General features: G+C 44.1%; 1 protein-coding gene across 1 annotated transcript in view; it reads right to left on the minus strand.

Annotated features, from left to right (window-relative positions):
* Window positions 1-27,349, minus strand: part of ECT2L (epithelial cell transforming 2 like) — a 111,835-nt gene that overhangs the window by 55,353 nt on the left and 29,133 nt on the right. Inside the window, exons 5-8 of the mRNA XM_073575716.1 lie at window positions 13,048-13,181; window positions 12,139-12,266; window positions 10,936-11,074; window positions 10,697-10,865 (exon numbers count right to left, since the gene is read on the minus strand). Coding sequence (XP_073431817.1) covers window positions 10,697-10,865; window positions 10,936-11,074; window positions 12,139-12,266; window positions 13,048-13,181 — 570 coding nt within the window. The remainder of the gene's footprint in view (window positions 1-10,696; window positions 10,866-10,935; window positions 11,075-12,138; window positions 12,267-13,047; window positions 13,182-27,349) is intronic.

The raw sequence follows: 27,349 nt of genomic DNA on the forward strand, positions 1-27,349 counted from the left end.
CTTCTAACCTGGTAAGCAGTTGGATTTATACTTCTAAATTGTTCTAGTATTTTTCAGATAATGTTTCTGAACAAGCAATTATTATTTGTGTACAAAAGGAATAACATTATTGTGTCTCGTGTAGGGGAAGTGGACTGACTTACGGACCTGTCTGCAGTGGGAAGATGATGGATAGTGTGCTTTAGGTGGACTGTTGTATTGAAAGAAGGGAGACATCTGGAGATAGGGGAGATGGGTGTAATACTGAAGTTTGGCCACAAGATGGCAGTAGAGAGCTGTGAGAAAAGGGCTTAATATCAGCTTATGGCTACGAAACCGCACAGTCATGGGGGGCGGGGTTACAAGAACTCTAGGGGGAATTCGAAAGGAGGGGGATAAAAGTAAGACAGAGAGTTCTAGAAGCGGTCAGTCCAGGGAGAGGAGCTCAGGAGTAGAGCAGACCCAAGGAGGAGAAGCACAGTGAAGAAGCTCCAGAGGGGACTGACAGCTGAGACAGTCAGGGGGGTGGCCCTGACAAGAGAAGCCGCAGACGGAGAGAGCCTGGGGGTACCACAAGACGGACGGACTCGGGCAGGCGAAGCGTTGTAGTGGTAGGTCTAGGGCAGCTGCAGTGAAAGAACCGCGAGGACCATCCTACAGAAGTAAGGAGGAAGCGAAGGTACCCGGGCCTGTGTGCGGAGAGTGTCAAGCTGCTGCTGTATGAGGACGGCCAATAAAAGAGGACCTGTTGGACACAACTCTGTCTCCGTCTCAAGTCTGTTTGCGGCAAGTAGTGGACCACCCCCCAGTCGGCTGACCTACCTACACTTGTATCCTGCATTTTTTAACCCTCTGCAGGATCTCTCTAATTCTGATTTTCCTTTGGCTAGTGTGTCCCTGTGTAACACCTGTTCATCAGCAGCAGCATGGAGAACATTATACAGCAGCACTGAGCAGTGTACAGTGGCATGTAAAAGTTTGGGAACCCCTGGTCAAAATTACTGTTATTGTGAACAGTTAAGGCCTGTTTCACACTTACGTTATTCCCGTCAGTTGCCAGCCACCAAAAAGGCGGAGAGCAGATCCGTGTCCGTCGAGACACCAACGGGTGCCACCGGACCATTGCATTGACGGGGTCCGCCGATGTAGGAATGTTAAAAGAACCGCAGGCAAGACAAAAAGTACCGCCGAGGTAGTGGGCCCACGAGAAGAGAGCGGGACCGCGGGACTGGGAAGAGATCGCGGGACCGGGACGAGCCGCGAGAAGAGATCGGGGTCGGGCAGAGATCGCGGGACGAGCTGCGAGCGGGGTTGGGAAGAGAACGCGGGTCGAGCCGAGAGCGGGGTCGGGAAGAGATCGCGGGACGAGCCGAGAGCGGGGTCGGGAAGAGATCGCGAGACGAGGAGAGAGAGAGAATTTAGAGCCTCCCGGAGCGGCATGCATGGGTTAATGCTCAAAATAGCGGACCGTCAACGAGAAAAAACGTTGCAGGGTCCGTCTCATCCGCCTGGGAGCCGCTAAATTCTTGGCGGATCCGTGAAAAAACGGGTGGGACGGACAAACGTCAGTCAAGATCCACCAATAATGTAATCCCTTTTTTTGGCGGATCCGTTTTTTAAAAAAATTGGCGGATTTTGACTGATGGGAAAAAACTGATGTGTGAAACAGGCCTAAGAAAGATGAAGATGAAATGATCTCTAAAAAGACTAAAGTTAAAGATGACATTTCATTTGTATTATAGGCAAACAAATATATTTTCGTCTAGAGCATTTTAAAAATTACAAAAAGGAAACTGGACTTTTGCAAAAGTTTGGGCAACCTGCATGGTTGGTACCTAGTATCACCCCCTTTTGAAAGTATTACAGCTTGTAACCGCTTTTTGTAGCCAACCAAGAGTTTTTCAACTTGTGTTTGAGGGATTTTCATCCATTCTTCCACAGAAAATTCTTTCAGTTCTGTGAGATTCCTGGGTTATCTTGCATGCACTTCTCTTTTGAGGTCTAGTCACAGATTTTCAATGATGTTCAGATCAGGGGACTATGGGGGCAATTGTAAAACCTCCAACTTGTGCCTTTTGAGGTAGTCTATGTGGACTTTGACGTGTACATTATCCATTTGTAGAAGCCATCCTCTTTTTAACTTCAGCTTTTTTACAGATGGTGTTATGTGCGCATCAATAATTTGTTGAAATATCATTGAATCTATTCTTCCCTCTACCAATGAAATGTTTCTCATGCCATTGGCTGCAACACAATACCAAAGCATGATAGATCCATCCCCATAGAGTGTTTCATTTTTCCGAAGTTATGATTTATGACTTTGCTTGAATCCTTGGTCTAAGTCATCTAAAAGATCCACGTAAAAAATTTTAGCGAAATCGATGAATATTTAGGGGTTGCCCTCTTTGATCACTTTTATCTGAAAGTACTGAAATTCATGAAAATGTATCATCGACATCACACTAATGTGTATGTTGTGTTTCTATTATGTTTTGCAGGTAGTTAAACTGAAAATGAGTACTAGAAAGGGAATTTGGTTACTTGAAAAGGTGCCTGGTGGTGAATTTTTGGGAGCTTGACTCCCTCCCAAGGAACAAGTGCTTTTAGTTTTTATTTACCAGCGCAAGGAAATGAAAGAAACACTCTCGTGTGCTGCTAAATCCACAAGGATTGTTATGGCAAGGATGCAGGAGAGGTTTTCTTGTAATGATTCTTCCATGAAGGCCATATTTGTGCAGGTGTCTCTGAACATCAGGACAATGTACTACAACTCCAGAGTTTTCTGAGCACACAAATCTCCAAGGGTTGCCAAACTTTTGCATTGCAATTTAAAATGAAAAAAAAATGACAGTATTTATTTCCGGACTAAAATACAAAGGAAATGTGTCATCTTTAACTTTAGGCCTTTTAGAGATAATTTCATCTTCAACTTGCTTAACTGCTCACAATAACAGTAACTTTGACCAGGTGTGCCCAAACTTTTGCATGCCACTGTATATTTTTATTGTTTTTTTTTCATGCAAATCTTAAACTATAGCAATTTTACATAGGCCAGAAAAATGACAATATATCACACTATCCTCTTATGACACTTTTTATGCCACATTTGGACATGGCACAAATCTTGCAGTGGATTTTGCAGCACGTTTTTACCTCTTACAAAATGTGACTTTTTAGACAAAATTTTTTAACAACTCAGCATGACAAAGATCATACTGCATATAGAAAATCCACAGCCTTCCCCACAGTCTGCACAAATGTCTCCTGCCACCTAGAAAAGGGGTTTCCTAATACCTGGGTTACTAGCCTTATGATGTACTTGGGGGGACAATCTGAATATGGCCTCGGTGTTGAATAATCAATATTTCCCCTTTCTTTTCTTTCCTAAAACAGATTCATACTCTTGTTGCCATTTAGCAGCTTTTATTATCCTCTCCATATCTTTTCAATTTTCTTTTTTTTGAACAAGGATGCAGGAAAGCAGGAAATAAAAAAAAAAAACCTGGATTTTTAAAGGTGCTATAAAATCAGAAGTTAAACAGAAGTCCTTGTACACAAAGGGGATTGCTTTAGAGTCAGTGTGTCTCCGGCAGAATTACGGTTGAAAATGAAGAACAACGTGTGAAAATGGTGGACTACCTCAACAATGTCTTGAAAGATGGCAGTCATCCAAGAGAAGATTACAGAGAGCTATTACAACTATCACTTCTATATCTGGGAGGTTGGGATGAAAACAATTTCGAATTTATGGTTCCAGGGGCTCTGACTGAAGAAAGGTGGGTGGCAAAGGCCATATAAGTACTCAAAATTGTGCTATTCACTCCACAATTGCATATGACTTATACCGATTTGAAAGGAATAAGAAAAGGAGCACGTTTTGTCTGTCTGATATATGTCCACTTTTAGCACGAGGCAATTGTCAGACGATGGGCTCCAAAGAATGATTTGGAGATGCTACAGCTTCTGTAATATTATCCAGATAAAGATGTCAGAGAACGTGCCCTCACAGTGGCTAAGAGGCACATTTGGCATCTGTCAGAAACTAACAGGATTGGCATCTTTGGATGAACGTATCGGTCAGGCTGAGAAGGAGAAGATGTTTGAAAATTTAAGAATGAAACCTAAAAAGAAAAAGGAACTGAAACGGTTGGAAGGTAAAAACCTCGTTTTTGAAGGAAAAGACCTCAGCAATTTTGTTACAAGTAAAACAAAGACATTCTTTGAATTATTTGGGATCCATGACATAGAAGAATATTACAGTGATACACTAAGAAGCTCCATCAATGCTCTTAGGCTATGTACCCACATATGCAGAAAATTCCTGACTGAAAACCGGGCTCCTTCCACCGGACTCCTTCCTAGAAAACGAGCATTTTTGCATAAAAAACGCGCTTTTTTTATGCGTTTTTTTCCGGAGCGTCCCCAGTCTCATAGAAAATAGTTAAAAATGTGGATTTTTCCGCGAAATTAATCAGCATGCTGCGTTTTTTACCGCGATGCGTTTTTTTGCGGAAAAAAACGCATCAATATGCACAAAAAGTGCAGAATTCATTAAAATGAATGGGATGCTTCTTTTAAGCGTTTTTAAAGCGTTTTTGCCGGTAAAAACGCTTAAAAAACACAAAAAAAACCGCTTACGTGTGCACATACCCTTAAGATGGTGAATGACACAGCAGAAAGGGGCATTGCTCTAAGAAGTTTAATAATTCAATCAGAGATGAACAACAGAAACAGTTCTTGTTAAGAGTTGGCGAGTATCATAGAAAAGCCATCACCAAGCGAACAAAAGGAGCCCCATCTTTCACAGCACATTAGTGTAAATCATTTAATACGTATGATACTGCCTATCAATGTTACTGTTTATTGTCAATATTATTCTAAGTTTTTAATTGTTTGAATTTCTAATAAAAAATACTTAACATTGATAATCTGTTTTTTGCGTACTTTTATTAAACTGATAAAAGTGTGCAAACTATAAATATTGTTCGATCGTCTTGAAATTTCGCATATATACTTTTTACATTAGTGAGACTCGGGGCGTAAGCAAAGTCTGCAAAAATTTGACATTTTAATTTTTACCATACAAAATGAAACACCCTAATCCCCATGCTTAATGGTTGGCAAGATGTTCTTTTACTGAAATTCTGTGCCCTTTTTTCTCCACGCATACCTTTGATCATTGAGGCTAAAGAGTTTTATTTTAACCTCATTGGTCCACAGGACTTGTTTAAAAAATGAATCTAGCTTGTTTAGATGTTAATTTGCATACTTCTAATGCTGGAGAGGTTTTCTTCTGATGACTCTTCCATGAAGGGAATATTTCTGCAGGTGTATCTGAACTGTAGAACAATGTAGCACATCTCCAGAGTCTGCTACATCTTTCTGAAGTTCTTTTGCAGTCATTCTGGGGTTCTGATTTGCTTCTCTAGCAATCCTATGAGCAGCTTTCACTGAAATGTTGCTTGGTCTTTCAGACCTTATCTTGACCTCCACTGTTCCTTGTTAACTGATATTTCTTAATTACATTTTGAACTGAGGAAAGGGCAACATGAAAACCCTTTGCTATCTTTTTATAGCCTTTTCCTGCTTTGTGGGCCTCCACCATTTTCATTTTCAAAGTGCTATGCAGTTGCTTATAAGAACCTATGGCTGCTGTTTTTTGGCACAAGGTTATAAGAGTCTGGGTTTTTATGAAGTTGGGAAATTTGTATCACCTGACCTTTCTTAATGATGATAGTGATCAAGCCATAAATCTGAGCACACAAATCTCCAAGGGTGCCAAACTTTTGCATTCGCCTATTTCCCGCTTTGTCAGTTTTAAAATAAAAAAAGACAATATAATTTTTTTGCCTAAAATACAAAGGAAATGTGTCATCTTTAGGCCTTTTAGAGATTGTTTCATCTTCAACTTGCATAACTGTTCACAATAGCAGTAATTTTAATCAGGTTGCACAAACTTCTACGTGCTACTGTAGTTCTGAATCCAGTACTGTAGTGAGAGAACACATTTGCTACAATCTTCAGCACCGTTTTCCTGTCTCTGCCTGCATTTTACAGCGCTTTACCCCTTTCTCCAGGCTTTATTAAGATCTGTAATCTGACAATTCAAGAGGTTGCCTGGAATTATTTTTTATTTCACCATAAACATAAAAAGTTAGGCTCCATAGACATAACCGGTACTGACAGTCAACATGTGATCTGTGGTGCATCATTTTCGGGCATATACACCTACCGGAGGTGGACTTCCCGATGCAGTCTAATACATCTGAGTGTCCACTTGCAGTAAGCGTATATGCCTGAAAATGATGCATATCAGAGCACACGTTGACTCTGTCAACACTATTATAGTCTATTGCCCCGTTGGTGCATATGCTCGAATCAAGTTTTGGGGGGTTCGGACACAAGTCCTGAAAGGGACACTGAACCTAGGCAAGAGCGCAATGCAAAGCACCCTGAGAAAATAACATATGAGCCTGTATGTTCATATAAGCCTGTAGGTTGACTCTTGTTTGTTTAATTGTTTAATGTTGATTTGCTGAAGGCCTGCTGATTACCTATTGTATCAGCGCCTAGAATTTATTCCTCTAAATAACCTTGGAAGACAAAGATGAATGATAATTGAGCAATTGATGTTCGATAATATGTTGAATGCCTGCTAATTACCCAATGTGCCAATTTTGCAGTTTATTATTCTACACCCGTTGATGGACAAATATGCAGGTTAATTGAACACTCAAACATTTAGATAATTTCTTCTCCCACCTTTCCCCAATCCTGTGGAAGAATGCTCTGAATAAAAGCTGTAAACTATAACAGAGGGATCTGCCTCTGTTTCCAGTGAGACTCCACAGGACAGCAGCCAAGGAACCATGGCACCAACTTGGGAAATACAGATCTGCTCCACTGACCATAACTGAACCCTCAAGGACATTTGCAGAACCCAGGATGAGACAATCAGGCCACCTAGCCACATACTTCTGTCAGTTCCCTAAGCTTGTCGTTGCCTCCTCTCTGTGGGTGCCCACTAAAAGTGGGTGCCACTGGTTGGGGTAATTGACCCTGGAAGTCCATGCTCCATATTGTTTAATTTACTGAGGCTGTACTATATGTTATTGACTGTTGGCAATCCCAGAAAGTATCACCCCATTGTGTTACACCCCCCTACCCCCCCCATGTTATCTGAGTACTGAGTAGTATTCTGCCCACGGGAAAGAAGTACATGCGGTCCAATGGGATGAGCCCTGGTACATGCAGTCTTTGTAAAGACAACCAGGCCAGCAGACGAGAGCACCCACTGACCTTAGTGTCTCCACAATACTAAACTACTAAACTCCCCATGTCCAATGCTGCTTTGCTGCTGCTCCCATTGTCTTTCTTTGTTTTGCTTGCATCTATTGCTGCAACATGTTATGTCACACTTTACAGACATTATCATCACTGTCCCCACTAGGGCTCATAGTCTACATTGAATCCATATGAAGAAAAAAGTCGCACTCGACAGGATGAAATATAGCTCCTTTATTGACACGTAGTTACATGTCAGGTCAGAGTAGAGTGGCAAGAGTGTTCACAAGCTGACAACGGCCGTTTCGCACTGCTCTAGCGCTTCCACGGGTCCAAACCGACCCGTGGAAGCTCTAGAGCTGCGCGAAACGGCCGTTGTCAGCTTGTGAACACTCTTGCCACTCTACTCTGACCTGACATGTAACTACGTGTCAATAAAGGAGCTATATTTCATCCTGTCGAGTGCGACCTTTTTCTTCATATGGATTCAATCATTTGATCACTGCGAGGTCAAGCACCCAGGAGCATTGGATGACAGCTTGCTGCCAGACGCATACCATCAGCTGATATATGGTAATAGCGGTGCCATCTGCGACTTCTATTTTTTAACTCATAATCTACATTGCTTATCATTGCTTATATCTTGAAGTGTTGGAGGCAATCAGAGTACTGGGAGGAAACCCATGCGAACAAGGGGAGAACAAACAAACTCCATGCAAACAATGATTTGAACCCAGGATCCCAGCACTACAAAGCAATCGTGATGATGTTATGATCGCAGTAGCAAATCACTAGCTTCAGCAGTCATGTGTACTATAGTCATTACGACAACCATACAGCCAGTCAACAAAAGAGTGTGGTAGCATCAGACAGGCACTGCTTGACCTGGGGAGGAGAGTATAGCTCTGCTTGTTACTGTCTACCTTTGCAATCCTATGGTGAAAGTACAATTGAATACCGGACATCCCCTTTCAGTGAGCCAGCAGTCCATCTGCAGCAAGCATGGAGTTTTTTATCATATACTTTACCCCAGGGCAGTAGTTTTTCCAGTAGAAGACTTCACCTTTAATAGTAATATCAATATACTTTATAGATGTATTTTTAACTCCATTCAACAATGAAGAAACCACTAGTGGTTTTTGAAGCAAAAACACTAACAGAGCTCTCAAAAAAGACAGTGGTTATTCTATAGACAGTTATTGCAAATAGTGGCTCAAATGTTGATTAAAGTGAAAAATGCAGCATTTTAAACTAAAGGGAACCTGTCAGGATATTTGGCCGAGAAAAGATGCGGCCACCGCCTTTCAGGGCTTATCTACAGCATTCTATAATGCTGCAGATAAGCCCCCAGTCCAACCTGAAAGATAAGAAAAATAACTTTTATTATACTCACCGGCAGGGTAGTCCAGTCCAATTGGTGTTGCATGTGCAGGTCCGGCGCCTCCCATCTTCTTGCGATGCCGCCCTCCTGTTGCTTCATCACTCCCCGGAATCATGCTCCTGCGCAGGCGTACTTATCTGTCCTGTTGAGGGCAGAGTAAAGTACTGCAGTGTGCAGGCGCCGGACCTCTCTGACCTTTCCCGGCGCTTACGCATTGCAGTACTTTGCTCTGCCCTTGTGGGGAGGAGGACTCCCAGACAGTGACCGGGCAGGTACCCAGGGGACCTCCATCAGGGTTCCTGAGGGAACAATACTGGGAGGACAGTAAAGGGAGAGACTTGACTGAAGTTGTCAGGGAAACAGGGGGCAGGGCAAGGATAAAAGGAGCAGGGGGCGCGCTGAAGTGGCAGTTGGGAGAGTGTGACAGGAGGCAGGAAGCCGGGCGACTTGGAGGGACACCGACAGGAGTCTGTGAGGAGGATACTGCGCACTCACCGACAAGGGAGACGTGAGAGACTTTTACCGGAGGCCGCTTCCCGCCCCCGTTCCCAGAAAGCCACGCCCGCCGCCCCCCGCCTTGGTGAGACAGATCCCTTACCTCAGGTCGCGGCTGTGACGACACGTAAAGCGGCCACAGAGGCCTGGACACCGCCCCCCGGCCTTCTCCCACCACGGCAACCCTGTCATCACCGACCTCAGGGGACACACCACCTCGTCCTAGGCAACATTAGAGGCACATTTCCTGGCTGTGGAGGGACTCTTATCAGAGAACAGCTACTGGTCAGTTGGGAATTGCGTCATTACCGTGCTCCACCGTCATTGTTTCTTCAGGGCCTGTCGCGCCCCACCGTCATCGTTTCTTCAGGGCCTGTTGCGCCCCACCGTCATTGTTTCTTCAGGGCCTGTTGCGCCCCACCTGCATCGTTTCTTCATGGCCTGTTGCGCCCCACCAGCATTGTTTCTTCAGGGCATGTTGCGCCCCACCGGCATCGTTTCTTCAGGGCCTGTTGCGCCCCACCGGCATTGTTTCTCCAGGGCCTGTTGCGCCCCATCGGCATCGTTTCTTCAGGGCCTGTTGCGCCCCACCGGCACCGTTTCTTCAGGGCCTGTTGCGCCCCACCAGCATCGTTTCTTCAAGGGCCTGTCGAGCCCAAATCTCCCCGGGATATCGAGGCGTCAAGACAGCCGCACCAACGATCTGTAAGCGGCCGCATCTGCGATCCCGAGTGACACAAGGAAGGAAAAGTGGACTATATCCATAATTACCATAGTTTGGCCACGTTCCGGCTTTCTACACCCGGACTAGCCGGGGTACTCCCAGTTTCCTTAAGAAAGTATTGTTTATTTTATTGAGTCCCTGCGAGGACAGATTTGTGTTTACCCCCCGTCTGTCTGTTCAGCATAGCCCTAATGGCTCCAATTTATAAAAGTTGATTATACAAATTATATCCTTGTCTCGTGTCTCGTCACTGCATCCTGAGAATCTGCTGGTCACTACACCCTCAACAGGACAAAAAAGTAAGCCTGCGCAGGAGCACGATGCAGGGGAGCGAAGAAGCAACAAGAGAGTGGCATCGCAAGAAGATGGGAGGCCGGACGGGGGGGTTATCTACAGAATTATAGAATGCTGTAGATAAGCCCTGAAAGGCAGTGGCCGTATCTTACTTCGGCCAAAACAGCTGACAGGATCGCTTTAAATTAGTTACTTTCTTTTTTATGTTAGTACCTATAAAGTCCAAATGATTCACATATCTTCTGCATGAATCCCTGACCAGTCCTACATAATGCCCCGACCAGTCCTACATACAGCTCCGACCAGTCCTACATACGGCCCCGACCAGTCCTACATACGGCCCCGACCAGTCCTACATAAGGCCCCGACCAGTCCTACATAAGGCTCCGACCAGTCCTACATAAGTCCCCGACCTGTCCTACATAATGCCCCAACCAGTCATACATAATGCCCTGTCCAGTCCTACATAATACCTTGACTAGTCCTACATAAGGCCCTGACCATCTCACCAGTATTGACATTTTATTACCGGTTCTTACTCTGTAGTAAGTGTATTTCTTGAGAATCTCCATCTGTAATAATCCCAATGCTCTGTACCATGCGGCCATCCAACGCTTTTTCCACACAGAAGAGCAGACTTTCTGGTGTCGTCCCACAGTTGTCATAAACTATAGGTATCACGCTGGGCTTCACACTATCTAGAAGGACCTGCAGGAACAAATGGAGATGAGCTTTCTAGTATGTAAAATGAGCTACGCTACATGTTAAGCAGAAGTACCTCATACGCTGGTATATGGGAAGATATCATCACCAGGTGAAGTAGATTAGAGTGGCACGGTGCTGCATACTGATAACGGAGACTGTGGTGCTGCCTCTTGGATGTGGCTGAGTAGTTGTCAAAGCCAGCTACATTCTGCCTGAGAAAAGGACAACTATGAAGACCACATTCGCTTTATATACACATTATATGTGAGAACTTCTAGTAATAAATATTGCTCTTTTCAAAGGGGTATAACTACAGCAGGTGCAGGACCAGCACTGACAGCATTGCCGGTCCAAATGACCCTTTGGCTCATATGAGAAAACAAATATTATTAAAGACCCGTTTATAGTTGGGGCCGGGGACCCTCGAGCTTCAAGTAGTGCCACTGTCAAGTGCCGTCATCAGAACTGCTTTTCATTGGATTTCATACAATTTGAAGCTTGCAGCACAATAAAAAAGTCATTTTACAAATCTCACTAAACCCTTTCTTATTTATATACATCAATTGTGATAAGTGTTAAGAAAAAAAATAATAAAAAGAACAAAAAATGAGGAAGAGAAATGTTAGCCTTGGTAAATGATATATTAAAGGCGTATTCCCATCTCACAGATCCTACCCAATATGTAGTAGGAATAATAATATTAGCAAATAACTCTAATTAGAAATGGAGCACAGTTCTTCTGATTTGCTATGTCATGACAGTTAGCTGTTAGTGGTCCTATCCATGGATACATAAGCTACTGCAATGTCCTGCACATGAGGTGAATGACGTAGTGAATCAGAAGAACTATACTCCATTTCTAATTCGAGGAGAGGTATTTGCTAATATTATTATAACTACACCTACTACATATTAGCATAGGAGCTTTGAGATGGGAATACCCCTTTAAACAAGTGTATTGCATGTGTCGCATTGTTCCACTCATTTTGGCAAAGCGGTCCGAAAATGAAAAAGTCATAATATATTTGCACAGTTTAGCGTTGTGCCAAAATTTAGCACATTTGAAGGAAGGCGTTTTATGCCAGAATTGTGGCATAAACACCTTGATCACAGCCATAGTTTTGGCATTTTGGAGTGGTTTTTGGAGGAAGACATATAATTTTTCAATAAAAGTGATCTGTGATTGTCTATTTATCCCATCACCCATTCAATGAGATCAAATTTTCTAAAAGTACAGTGACCATTTACTCTGCCCCAATTCTCAAACCAAGAATACCTTTTAGGCAGTGAGTTTATGGACTTCTCTACAAGTTGCCTTTCTTGAGCTATTGTGAAACTGGGAGTTCGGTTTTCTCCTTCTCTAATCTGACTTGTAAGAGCATTTTCTGAGTTTTTGTCTTGACCCTAAAATATTAGATGATAGACTACATTTATTACCGTATATTATATACTGTATATATTACCATATATGTAAAATTCAAAATTTTTAAACTGAAAGTTCAGGTTTTTTTTTTATGTGAACAAGTCTAATAATTTTGTGCTGATTAATTTCTTAAAACAATTGACATTAAATAGACAGCATGGACACAACCACACTATGCAGAAAGTGCATATATTACCTTTACTGGTAACAGAATTGTATCACGTTTCTATGACCTGACAGCAAGCAGGGTTCTAACTAGGGAAGATCTCAACTACAGTAAGGCTGTGTGCACACGCTGCGGATTAGGTGCGGATTCATCCGCGCGGATTTTGTAAAATCCGCAGGTGAAACCGCAGGTCAAAATACCTGCTGTTTTACCTGCGGATTGCTCTGCGGTTTTGCCCTGCGGTTTTTCATCTCCTCAATGGAGGAGATGGCAAACCGCAGGGGAATCCGCAGAAAGAATTGACATGTCAATTCTTTCTGCGGATTGAAAACCGCAGATAATCCGCGCTGAAAATTCCGCACCGTCTGCACTGCGGTTTTTGATTCCCATAGGGAATCATGGTACTGTACACCGCAGCTAAAACTGCTGCGGGTCCGCAGCGGCCAAAACCGCTGCGGAACCGCAGCAAAATCCGCAGCGTGTGCACACAGCCTAATATGTTAGAAAGTTGCATAATGTATCGTGTATTGGTTACATTGATTCATATAAGGCATAAGACTCATTTACATATATCGGAACAGAAACATTTTTCTCACCTTGATGAGCCAGATCTCAGCCTGTAAAGCTGCCCGGTCAGTCATACTTATTGATGGGGTTAGTGATAAGCTGGATTTTATTGCTGATTTCCATGCTCCACTCATCCAAGGTGGTCTAGTTTTAAAAAGCTCTCCTAAAAAAATAACAGGATGTTTCATAGCACTGAGGACACAATAAATCATTACAAATGTTAGGTCTGATAGAACGTCCAAAAGGTATAAAGTCTATCTGAATTTAGAGCTTCGGTTTCTTTCACATTTTCACTCCAGCAATGTGTCACAAGCTGGCCAGCACTTTGGTATGTTGATATAATCACAGAATGCTGATCCATGCATAACTCCACCCACTCCACTGATTGGCAGCTGTCTGTGTACACTGTGCAATGACAGAATGCTGAGCCATGCATAACTCCACCCACACCACTGATTGGAAGCTGTCTGCGTACACTGTGCAATGACAGAATGCTGATCCATGCATAACTCCACCCTCACCACTGATTGGCAGCTGTCTGTGTACACTTTGCAATGACAGACTGCTGAGCCATGCATAACTCCACCCACACCACTGATTGGCAGCTGTCTGTGTACACTGTGCAATGACAGAATGCTGAGCCATGCATAACTCCACCCACACCACTGATTAGAAGCTGTCTGCGTACACTGTGCAATGACAGAATGCTGATCCATGCATAACTCCACCCTCACCACTGATTGGCAGCTGTCTGTGTACACTTTGCAATGACAGAATGCTGAGCCATGCATAACTCCACCCACACCACTGATTGGCAGCTGTCTGTGTACACTGTGCAATGACAGAATGCTGATCCATGCATAACTCCACCCACACCACTGATTGGCAGCTGTCTGCGTACACTGTACAATGACAGAATGCTGAGCCCTGTATAACTCTGCCCACACCACTGATTGGCAGCTGTCTGCGTACACTGTGCAATGACAGAATGCTGAACTGTGTATAACTCCACCCACACCACTGATTGGCAGCTGTCTGTGCACACCGTGCAATGACAGAATGCTGAGCCATGCATAACTCCACCCACACCACTGATTGGCAGCTGTCTGCGTACACTGTGCAATGACAGAATGCTGAGCCCTGTATAACTCTGCCCACACCACTGATTGGCAGCTGTCTGCGTACACTGTGCAATGACAGAATGCTGAACTGTGTATAACTCCACCCACACCACTGATTGGCAGCTGTCTGCGTACACTGTGCAATGACAGAATGCTGAGCCATGCATAACTCCACCCACACCACTGATTGGCAGCTGTCTGCGTACACTGTGCAATGACAGGATGCTGAGCCCTGCATAACACCACCCACACCACTGATTGGCAGCTGTCTGCGTACACTGTGCAATGACAGAATGCTGAGCCCTTCATAACTCCACCCACATCACTGATTGGCAGTTGTCTGTGTTCACTGTGCAATGACAGAATGCTGAGCCATGCATAACTCCACCCACATCACTGATTGGCAGCTGTCTGTGTACACTGTGCAATGACAGAATGCTGAGCCATGCATAACTCTGCCCACACCACTGGTTGGCAGCTGTCTGCGTACACTGTGCAATGACAGAATGCTGAGCCCTTCATAACTCCACCCACATCACTGATTGGCAGCTGTCTGTGTACACTGTGCAATGACAGAATGCTGAGCCATGCATAACTCCACCCACATCACTGATTGGCAGCTGTCTGCGTACACTGTGCAATGACAGAATGCTGAGCCCTTCATAACTCCACCCACATCACTGATTGGCAGCTGTCTGTGTACACTGTGCAATGACAGAATGCTGAGCCATGCATAACTCTACCCACATCACTGATTGGCAGCTGTCTGCGTACACTGTGCAATGACAGAATGCTGAGCCCTTCATAACTCCACCCACATCACTGATTGGCAGCTGTCTGTGTACACTGTGCAATGACAGAATGCTGAGCCCTTCATAACTCCACCCACATCACTGATTGGCAGCTGTCTGCATACACTGTGCAATGACAGAATGCTGAGCCATGCATAACTCCGCCCACACCACTGATTGGCAGCTGTCTGCGTACACTGTGCAATTGCAGAATGCTGAGCCATGCATAACTCCGCCCACACCACTGATTGACAGCTGTCTGCGTACACTGTGCAATGACAGAATGCTGAGCTATGTATAACTCTGCCCACACCACTGATTGGCAGCTGTCTGTGTACACTGTGCAATGACAGAATGCTGAGCCCTTCATAACTCCACCCACACCACTGATTGGCAGCTGTCTGTGTACACTGTGCAATGACAGAATGCTGAGCCATGCATAACTCCACCCACATCACTGATTGGCAGCTGGCTGCGTACACTGTGCAATGACAGAATGCTGAACTGTGTTTAACTCTGCCCACAGCACTGATTGGCAGCTGTCTGTGTACACTGTGCACTGACAGAATGCTGAGCCATGCATAACTCCACCCACACCACTGATTGGCAGCTGTCTGCGTACACTGTGCAATGACAGAATGCTGAACTGTGTATAACTCCACCCACACCACTTATTGGCAGCTGTCTGCGTACACTGTGCAATGACAGAATGCTGAACTGTGTTTAACTCTGCCCACACCACTGATTGGCGCGGTCTGTGTACACTGTGCAATGACAGAATGCTGAGCCATGCATAACTCCACCCACACTACTGATTGGCAGCGGTCTGCGTACACTGAAAATTAACAGAAAGCTACATCACTAATAGGGGTGAAGTTATATAAAGCAGTAGACTGGGAGGCACAAGACATCTAGTCCTGTAGTAATAATCTCCAACAGATAAAACACTGATTTTATTGAAAAAGAAAAACACATCCTAGCAAGTGACACATCATTGAAATCCCATTTTCAGCCCTTACATCATGCTGCTCTTAGATTACATAGCAAAACATCCTGACAGATTCCCTTTAAATGGGGACACAACCCATATTCCATCCCACTACTGTGACCTATATACGGGTGAAGGGTACGTAATGTACTAAATCTCTTGCTCAGTGTGAATTTCTCAAAAATTAAAGTGGATTTGTCATCACATTTGATCATATAAACTGTATACATTACTAAACAGACCTCTTAGACCAGATCAATGTCAGTATGTTTGCATAGTTCTGCTATTATAATAAAAGCGATGTATGAGTCCAGCTATATAATGAAAGAGCTCATGATTTCAAGCTCTTCCCTCCTAGCCTGACAGCTGCAGCTTGTACTGAGCAGTGTGAGATCTCAACAGCAGGAGAGTCACCAAGGAGCTGTCATATAGACTGGGAGGATGGAGATTGAGTTATATTTTCAGAAATGATTGTACAGCCCTTCATAACTTTTCAAAGTAAATACAACATCTGAATCAGATCTAAAATATGTACCGTATATACTTGTGTATAAGCCGAGTTTTTCAGTACTTTTTTGTGCTTTAAACTCCCCCCCCGGCTTACGCATGAGTCATTGTCCCAGAAGCTAGCGGTGGCGCAGCGGGTCACAGGAGGCAGAAGTCTGCGGCTGCGGTTGTAACTGTGTCCGCTGCTGAAGAGAAATTAATATTCAAATATTCACTGCACTGGCAATGAATATTCATTTCTCTTATAGTGCGCACAGCTACAGCCGCAGCCGCCGGCTTCCAACAGCTATAAAAAAAACCCTCCTATTTACCTTCCCTGAGTGCCCTTGCAGCATCTTGTTCTGGCTTCCAGCAGGAGCTGCTGGAAGTCGGATCATGATGCTGCGAGGGTGCTCAGGGAAGATAAGTAGGAGTTTTTGCTTTTTTTACATGCTTTTCTCATGGGGGGCCATGCATACAAGGATAGGGATGAGAAACCATGCATACCAGGATAGGGATGATGGGCCATGCATACAAGAATAGGGATGAAGAGTCAATGAGATGTTATACACGCTCCAGAATACGTCAAGATTAATGTCAGCACAACTCATGGCCGTTTAACCTCCTAAATGCCGCTATCAATAGGGTCACAAGCATCAGACGGTTAACAGAGGAAACAATCTCCCTCTTGAACCTCATCGGTACCCTTCGATCTTGAGGTTTTATTTGTTGCAATGAAAACCTCGTAGGTCAATTAATAGCCTTGGGGTCTGCCAGGTACAATGGCCTCCTAGGCCCTGCCATCAGCAGAGTCTAACAGGGTGTGTCAATGTAAAAGTAACAGATCTCAAACACTGAAATACAGAAGTATTATAGTTTATCAGACCAGCCTTTGAAGTGAAAAACATTCAAACCCCATAGTGGGACTAAAAAGTTCAATAAAAGTGTAGAAAAAAAAACCTACAAAAATATGTAAAAATGCAGGCTTAATGTAAAAGAAAATATAACCAAAACACGTGCATATAATCTATATTGCCACATCCAGAACTACCAGATGTATAAAAGTGTCACATTATTTATTCCATATGATGAACGACATAAAAGACAAACATGTGCCAAGTTTTAGCTTTTTCATCATGTTGACATGCAAAAATGCTATAACAATTGATCAAAAAGAATTATGTAAAAAAAGTGTATAATTGAAAACAGTCACATCCCACAAAAATCAAGCACTCTTACAGCTCTGTTGGCAGAAAAATAAAAACATTATGCTGCTCAGAATGTGGCAAAATCATAGTCTTTACTGAACAAAAGTGGCAAAACATAAAACATATATAAGTCTGGTATTGGTGTAATCGTGCTGACCCAAGAAATAATACTTCACGTTGAACGGCAACAAAAAAAAACAACAACAATTCTTTAACTGCTGTTGATTTGTTCATTAAACCTCCCAAAAATCCGTATAAGACTTGGTTCACTTTTATCCTGTGCTCTATTCTAAGCACTTAACTTAGGGTTTCTGACCAACTCCTCAAAAAAAGCAATACAGGTAAAAATTCAGAAGGAATCATTCACTATAATAACATAGACTGGCCTTCATCTGGTAGCGGGTTCCAACCAGCACAGTTTACAAACAAAACAAGTCGATCATGCTTTTTTGCGTGCCTAGACGCATAAAGATGGGACACCACTGGAACAAAGGCCAAACAAATTCCAAATTGACTCCATTTGTAACAAATTATGGGGTCCATTTTTACCCATTACTCCTTGTGAAAATCAAAGATTTTCAGCCAATATAGTGGTAGTAAAACTTTATTTTTGTTATTTCCACATCACGGTGATAAAATTATGTGAGGCACATGTGGTTTCAAAATACTCACTACTCCCCTATATGATATACTCCTTGATTGATATAGTTTCCAAATTAGGGTTTCTTTTGGTGGATTTTTGCTGTTCTGCCACCATAGGGGTTCCACTAATGTGACATGGTGTCAGCTATCCATTCCAACCAAAATTGCACTCAAAAGGTCAAACAGAACTTCTTCCATTTTGAGCCAAGCACTATGACCAAAAAGTAGTATCCGGCCACTTATGAGAGTATTATTGTGATAAAGGGAAATTGCGTAACAATTGTGAGGTCCACTTTCTCCTATTACCTCTTTTGACAGTAAAAATTTCAAGCTAAAGTAATAATTTTGTGTGAAAATATAATATTTAATTTTCATTGCCCATTCTTATAAAATTTTGTAATGTATCCGTAGGTTAAAATGCACATCATATCCCTAGAGGAATTTCTTGAGAGGTTTAATTCACGGAGTCGGTTTCTGCTGATATGGCACCTCAGGGACCATGCAAATATGATATGTCGTCCGCAATCTGTTCTAACTAAATTTGCACTCTTTCCTTTTGTGCACTGGCATATGCCTAAACAGCAGGGTTTTTTTTTTTTAACCAAATATGGGATACCAACATTTGGGAGAAACTGAATTGCAAACTGTGGTTTCATCTACTTCTAAAATCAAATATTTAAGACTAAAGCAACATTTTTATTGGAAAAAAAATCAATTTTTTCATTTTTGGGTCCAAAATGATCATCACACACCTAAATGCTTAGTGCTTAGGGGCCCGATCACGGAGCTGCAGCCGCTCATTTGCTGTGCAGCTCCGTGCTTTGATTGGCTGCCAGGCTGCAATTGGCCTGAAGCGATGGCTGCTCTGTGCGCACAGGACCTTTGATGAGGTCACAGGAGGGGAGGAGTCAAGGGTCACATGATCAGGCGTCTCCGTGTATGCAGGACTCTGCTGTGCTGGCTGTCATGGTGCTGGGAGAGGGTAAGTTTATGTGTGGGGTCAGGAGGGGTTTACAGGGTGGATGTAGCAGAGCTTTGTGTGTACGGAACGGAGCCATGTGTGTACGAGGTGAGCAGAGCCGAGTGTATACGGAGCGGAGCCGCGTGTGTATGAGGTGGACGGAGCAGAGCCACGTGTGTATGAGGTGGATGGAGCAGAGCCACGTGTGTATGAGGTGGATGGAGCGGAGCCGCATGTGTATGAGGTGGACGGAGCGGAGCCGCGTGTGTACAAAGTGTACGGAGTGGAGCCGCATGTGTAGGAGGTGTACGGAGCGGAGCCGCGCATGTGCGAGGTGTACGGAGCGGAGCCGCGCGTGTACGAGGTGTACGGAGCGGAGCCGCGCGTGTACGAGGTGTACGGAGCGGAGCCGCGCGTGTACGAGGTGTACCAAGCGGGGCCGCGCGTGTACGAGGTGTACCGAGCGGAGCCGCGTGTGTACGAGGTGTACGGAGCAGACCCGCACGTGTACGAGATGTACGGAGCGGAGCCGTGCGTGTACAATTCTTTCCTGTTATTGAGTACCCTAGAATCTGCGGTATGGCTGGTGATTCTGTTATGAATGAGTCACCGAAGGAGGAAAAAACAAAAATACAAGCTAAGTCCAGAAAATCGGAGAGGTTGGTAGCTATCGGATTGCAGACCCCTGATCCTATCCACAACAACTAACAGTAGCCGTGGGGGGTTCCTACGATGCCCTAGACCCCTCAATCACAGCTGGAGAACTAAATAGGCCTTAAGAAAGAAAGGGGAAATCTAAACTGCCCCAGAGCAGACCCCAAAGCAAAAGGCAGCCCCCAACATATAATGACGGTGAAGCAAGATGAAAACACTAACACAGATAGAAAGATAGGTTGAGCAAAAGATGGGGCCCAAGTTAACTAAAAAGGACAGGATAGAAAAGCTGCTGTCTGCAATCCGTAAAAAACCCTACCAAAAAATGTCCCAACCGTCGGATAGGAAAATCAGGGCCTGAAGTCGCTAGGACTTCAAAAAGACTATATCAGCACTCAGGTAAATTCTGAAGACAGAGCAAAGAGACAAACTGATCAGAGACAAAAATGGAACTTAGCGCACCCCTGACCGGGGATGGCTGAACTCCAAAACACAAGGTAAACAAAACAAAACTAATAAGTTCAAAAGCAGAGCAAAAACTTATCTTTGGGAAGCAGGAATCAGACTGGTCTCCAAGAATCCAGCAGAGAAATCACCAGCGACTCAGAAGGGCGTCGGCTGCCTTATATCCAGTCAGAATTTCCTGTTACCCAGTCATCATCTACCAGATCAGGTGTTTGGTAATCAGCCTCACTACCTTCCTTCACCAGAAGAGGGAGTTCATCAGACATCGATGGTGAAGGGGAAAATGAACTCACAACAGTACCTCCCCCTTGAGGAGGGGTCACCGAACCCTCATCCACGCCACCATGGCGATCAGGATGGGCCCGATGAAAGGCACAAACCAATCTTTCGGCATGAATATCGGATGCAGGGACCCAAGAATTATCCTCCTGGCCATAACCCTTCCATTTAACCAAATACTGGAGTCTCCGTCTAGCCAGGCGAGAATCCAGTATCTTCTCAACCTCATATTCCACATTACCTTCAACCAATACCGGGTCAGGAGGTGCCACCACAGGAACTACTGGCTCAACAAACCTCTTTAACAGAGACTTATGAAACACGTTATAGATCTTAAATGTAACAGGAAGAGCCAATCGAAAAGAGACTGGATTAAGAATCTCCAAAATCTTGTAAGGTCCAATAAATCTAGGTTTAAACTTTGGAGAAGCCACCTTCATAGCGATATTCTTTGATGACAACTAAACCATATCACCCACCTTAAACCGGGGACCAATGGTCCTATGCCGGTTGGAAAACCGCTGGGCCTTTTCCTGGGAGAGAGACAACTTATCCACTACTTGGTCCCAGATCTGGTGCATTCTCTCCACCACAGTGTCAACACCTGGGCAGGCAGAAGGCTCCACCTGCCCTGAAGAGAATCGAGGATGAAACCCAAAGTTACAAAAAAAGGTGACATCAAAGTGGCAGAACTAGCTCTATTATTTAAAGCAAATTCGGCCAAGGGCAAAAATGAAACCCAATCATCCTGATCAGCAGAAATAAAACATCTCAAATACGACTCCAAAGTCTGGTTTGTTCTCACCGTCTGCCCATTGGTCTGAGGGTGAAACGCAGAGGAGAAGAACAACTGAATTCCCAGCTTGGAACAGAAAGTCCTCCAAAATCTAGACACAAACTGAACTCCTCTGTCAGATACAATGTTCTCAGGAATCCCGTGCAAGCGAACCACCTGTTGCAAAAACAAGGGCACCAACTCTGAGGAAGATGGCAACTTAGGGAATGGTACAAGATGGACCATCTTAGAGAATCTATCACAAATCACCCAAATAACAGTCATTCTCTGAGAGACAGGCATATCAAAGATAAAATCCATTGAAATATGGGTCCATGGCCTCCTGGGCACCGGCAAAGGCATCAACAACCCACTAGCGCGAGAACAAGGTTTAGACCGAGAGCAAGTCCCACAGGACTGCACAAAATTCCTGACATCACGAGACAAGGCGGGCCACCAAAAAGACCGACTCACCAAATCTCTAGTACCAAAAATACCTGGATGACCAGCCAATGCAGAGCAATGAACTTCAGACATCACTCTCTTCCTCCACTGGTCAGGAACATACAATTTTCCAATGGGACAACGCTCAGGTTTGTCCTCCTGAAACTCTTCCAGAGCACGTCTCAAATCAGGCGAGATGGCAGAAAGAACTACCCCCTCACCTAAGATGGTAGCAGGCTTGGTCACAACAGGAGAATCAGCAAAGAAACTCCTAGAGAGGGCGTCTGCCTTGACATTCTTAGTGCCCGGAAGAAAAGAGACCACAAAATCAAAACGTGTGAAAAACAAGGCCCACCTAGCCTGTCTAGGATTCAAGCGTTTGGCCGACTCCAGGTAAATCAAATTCTTGTGGTCAGTAAGGACCACGACTTGATGTTTAGCTCCCTCCAACCAATGTCTCCACTCCTCAAATGCCCATTTCATGGCTAACAGTTCCCAATTCCCCACATCATAGTTACGTTTGGATGGGGAGAACTTTCGGGAAAAGAAAGCACAGGGATTCATTTTAGATGTTACAGGATCTTTTTGGGACAAAACAGCTCCTGCACCAATCTCTGAAGCGTCCACCTCTACCTGAAACGGGAGTGAGACATCAGGTTGCCGCAAAACCGGAGCAGAAGTGAACCTTCGCTTCAGCTCCTGAAAGGAAGAAACAGCCTCCGGAGACCAATTCAGCACATCAGCACCCTTCTTAGTCAAATCAGTCAATGGTTTGGCAATACCAGAAAAATTAGCTATAAATTTACGATAAAAATTAGCAAAACCCAAAAATTTCTGGAGGGCCTTCAAAGAAGTGGGCTGAACCCAATCATAAATGGCCTGTACCTTGGCCGGGTCCATTTCAATAGTTGACGGAGACAAAATAAATCCCAAAAATTAAATCCTCTGTACACCAAAAAGGCATTTCGATCCCTTGACATACAGGGAATTCTCCCTCAAAATCCGGAACACAGTCCGAACATGTTCCACATGAGAGTCCCAATCCTTGGAAAAGATCAAAATATCATCCAGATAGATCATCAAAAATTTATCCACCAAGTCTCGGAAAATATCATTCATGAAGCACTGGAAGACAGAAGGGGCATTAGTGAGCCCAAAAGGCATCACCAGGTACTCAAAATGTCCCTCCGGAGTATTAAACGCCGTCTTCCATTCATCCTCATGCTTAATGCGAATAAGATTATACGCCCCCCTGAGGTCAAGCTTTGTAAACCAGCAAGCACCTTTAACTCTGGAGAATAGATCAGAAATCAGGGGTAACCGATACTGATATTTAACAGTAATTTTGTTGAGGGAACGATAGTCAATACAAGGCCTTAATGACCCATCTTTCTTAGCCACGAAAAAAAAACCAGCACCTAAGGGTGAAGAGGATGGTCTAATATGACCCTTCTCCAACGACTCCTTAATATAGGATCGCATAGCCTCGTGTTCGGGTACAGATAAATTGAAAAGTCGACCCTTGGGAAATTTACACCCAGGGCTCAGCTCAATTGCACAGTCATAACTCCTATGAGGAGGCAAAGACGCAGACTCATTCTCACTAAATACATCATGATAATCAGCCAAACAGTCAGGAACATCATGCGACTGGGGAGAGGTGGAGAAAACAGGAGCATCACTAAGGGCACACCGACAACCCCAACTCACCACAGACACAGATTTCCAATCCAAAACTGGATTATGGATTTGCCACCAGGGAAACCCCAGAACGATGGTATCATGCAAATTATGCAACACCAAAAATCTGCAATTTTCTTGATGGTCTGGGGTGACCCGCATTACCACCTGGGTCCAACACTGAGGTTTATTCTTCGCCAAAGGAGTAGCATCAATACCCCTCAAAGGGATAGGCGTCCGCAGAGGTGTCATAGGAAACCCACAACGTTTAGCAAACTCCAAGTCCATCAGTTTCAGAGTTGCTCCCGAATCCACAAAATCCTTAGCAGAAAATGTGGACAGGGAGCAGATCAGAGTAATAGCCAGAAGAAACTTAGGTTGAACACCACCCACAGCAAATGTGTGTGCAAAACGTTTCTCTCGTTTAGGGCAGACAGAAATAATATGCGAGGCATCACCACAGAAGAAACACAGATTATTACGCCTTCTGAACTCCTGTCGTTGCGCCCTAGACAAAACTCTATCACATTGCATAGGTTCAGACATTTGTTCAACAGGTGGCAACACCCCTCGTGCGGTTCCGCGCTCACGCAAATGCCGATCAACCTGAATGGCTAATGACATACAATCATCAAGACCAGAGGGAACAGGAAATCCAACCATAGTATCTTTTACGGTTTCTGACAAACCCTTCCGAAAGAGCTGCCAAGGCACCATCATTCCAGGTAGTAAGGACTGCCCACTTTTGGAATTTTTGACAGTACAACTCTGCAGAATCCCGACCCTGGCTCAATGCCAACAGGGCCTTTTCAGCCTGATCAATAGCGTTAGGTTCATCATGCAACAACCCCAAGGCCTTAAAAAATGCATTCACATCAGTCAGAATAGGATCATGAGGTTTCAAAGAAAATGCCCAATCCTGGGGATCGCCGCACAGCAAAGAGATGACAATTTTAACCTGCTGCGCGGAGCTCCCCGATGAGTTAGGCTTCAAGGCAAAAAATAATTTACAATTCTTAAAATTCAAAAATTTAGACCGATCCCCAAAAAACACATCAGGAGTAGGGATCTTTGGTTCAGCAGCATGTGAAAGAGCAAGATAGGAGGAAATTCCCCACACTTCAGCAGTGAGCTGCTCCACATGATCAGACAATTGCTTAATCTCCAATGAGAAAAAATTCCTCCTACGGCCTCAGAGAAACAGAGGAAAAAATATACACAAAAAAAAAAATTCTGACACTTTTTTTTTTTTACAATTCTTTCCTGCTATTGAGTACCCTAGAATCTGCGGTATGGCTGGTGATTCTGTTATGAATGAGTCACTGAAGGAGGAAAAAACAAAAATACAAGCTAAGTCCAGAAAACCGGAGAGGTTGGTAGCTATCGGATTGCAGACCCCTGATCCTATCCACAACAACTAACAGTAGCCGTGGGGGGTTCCTACGATGCCCTAAACCCCTCGATCACAGCCGGAGAACTAAATAGGCCTAAAGAAAAATGTCCCAATTGTCGGATAGGAAAACCAGGGCCTGAAGTCGCTAGGACTTCAAAAAGACTATATCAGCACTCAGGTAAATTCTGAAGACAGAGCAAAGAGACAAACTGATCAGAGACAAAAATGGAATTCAGCACACCCCCGACCGGGGATGGCTGAACTCCAAAAAACAAGGTAAACAAAACAAAACTAATAAGTTCAAAAGCAGAGCAAAAACTTACCTTTGGGAAGCAGGAATCAGACTGGTCTCCAAGAATCCAGCAGAGAAATCACCAGCGACTCAGAAGGGCGTCGGCTGCCTTATATCCAGTCAGAATTTCCTGTTACCCAGTCATCATCTACCAGATCAGGTGTTTGGTAATCAGCCTCACTACCTTCCTTCACCAGAAGAGGGCGTTCATCAGACATCGACGGTGAAGGGGAAAATGAACTCACAACAGTGTACGGAGTGGAGCCGCGCGTGTACGAGGTGTACGGAGTGGAGATGTGCGTGTATTTTGGCATGGGGGGGCCCCATTTGAACGTTCGCAACGGGGCCCATAACTTTGGGAAAAAAAAGAAGCACAAAAGATCAGCTTACCTCCTCTCCAGTCCCACCGCGAGGATCATGCAGTGCTGCAAGTAGTATGAAGGTGAAGCAGAAGTCCAGCGAGGGTGATATCCATAAAAAAAACTTTTATTCCATTTTCATTAAAAAGCACATACAGTGGGGAAAAAAAGTATTTAGTCAGTCAGCAATAGTGCAAGTTCCACCACTTAAAAAGATGAGAGGCGTCTGTAATTTACATCATAGGTAGACCTCAACTATGGGAGACAAACTGAGAAAAAAAATTCCAGAAAATCACATTGTCTGTTTTTTTTTCATTTTATTTGCATATTATGGTGGAAAATAAGTATTTGGTCAGAAACAAAATTTCATCTCAATACTTTGTGATATATCCTTTGTTGGCAATGACAGAGGTCAAACGTTTTCTGTAAGTCTTCACAAGGTTGCCACACACTGTTGTTGGTATGTTGGCCCATTCCTCCATGCAGATCTCCTCTAGAGCAGTGATGTTTTTGGCTTTTCGCTTGGCAACACGGACTTTCAACTCCCTCCAAAGGTTTTCTATAGGGTTGAGATCTGGAGACTGGCTAGGCCACTCCAGGACCTTGAAATGCTTCTTACGAAGCCACTCCTTCGTTGCCCTGGTGGTGTGCTTTGGATCATTGTCATGTTGAAAGACCCAGCCACGTTTCATCTTCAATGCCCTTGCTGATGGAAGGAGGTTTGCACTCAAAATCTCACGATACATGGCCCCATTCATTCTTTCATGTACCCGGATCAGTCATCCTGGCCCCTTTGCAGAGAAACAGCCCCAAAGCATGATGTTTCCACCACCATGCTTTACAGTAGGTATGGTGTTTGATGGATGCAACTCAGTATTCTTTTTCCTCCAAACACGACAAGTTGTGTTTCTACCAAACAGTTCCAGTTTGGTTTCATCAGACCATAGGACATTCTCCCAAAACTCCTCTGGATCATCCAAATGCTCTCTAGCAAACTTCAGACGGGCCAGGACATGTACAGGCTTAAGCAGTGGGACACGTCTGGCACTGCAGGATCTGAGTCCATGGTGGCGTAGTGTGTTACTTATGGTAGGCCTTGTTACATTGGTCCCAGCTCTCTGCAGTTCATTCACTAGGTCCCCCCGCGTGGTTCTGGGATTTTTGCTCACCGTTCTTGTGATCATTCTGACCCCACGGGGTGGGATTTTGCGTGGAGCACCAGATCGAGGGAGATTATCAGTGGTCTTGTATGTCTTCCATTTTCTAATTATTGCTCCCACAGTTGATTTCTTCACTCCAAGCTGGTTGGCTATTGCAGATTCAGTCTTCCCAGCCTGGTGCAGGGCTACAATTTTGTTTCTGGTGTCCTTTGACAGCTCTTTGGTCTTCACCATAGTGGAGTTTGGAGTCAGACTGTTTGAGGGTGTGCACAGGTGTCTTTTTATACTGATAACAAGTTTAAACAGGTGCCATTACTACAGGTAATGAGTAGAGGAAAGAGGAGACTCTTAAAGAAGAAGTTACAGGTCTGTGAGAGCCAGAAATCTTGATTGCTTGTTTCTGACCAAATACTTATTTTCCACCATAATATGCAAATAAAATGAAAAAAAAACAGACAATGTGATTTTCTGGATTTTTTTTTCTCAGTTTGTCTCCCATAGTTGAGGTCTACCTATGATGTAAATTACAGACGCCTCTCATCTTTTTAAGTGGTGGAACTTGCACTATTGCTGACTGACTAAATACTTTTTTTCCCCACTGTAAGTCCAAAATCCATCTTTATAACCAGAGAC

This window comes from Dendrobates tinctorius, unplaced genomic scaffold, assembly GCF_039654945.1.
Source record: "Dendrobates tinctorius isolate UK_male_01 unplaced genomic scaffold, ASM3965494v1 ptg000046l, whole genome shotgun sequence".
In the NCBI taxonomy this organism is placed as follows: Eukaryota; Metazoa; Chordata; class Amphibia; order Anura; family Dendrobatidae; genus Dendrobates; species Dendrobates tinctorius.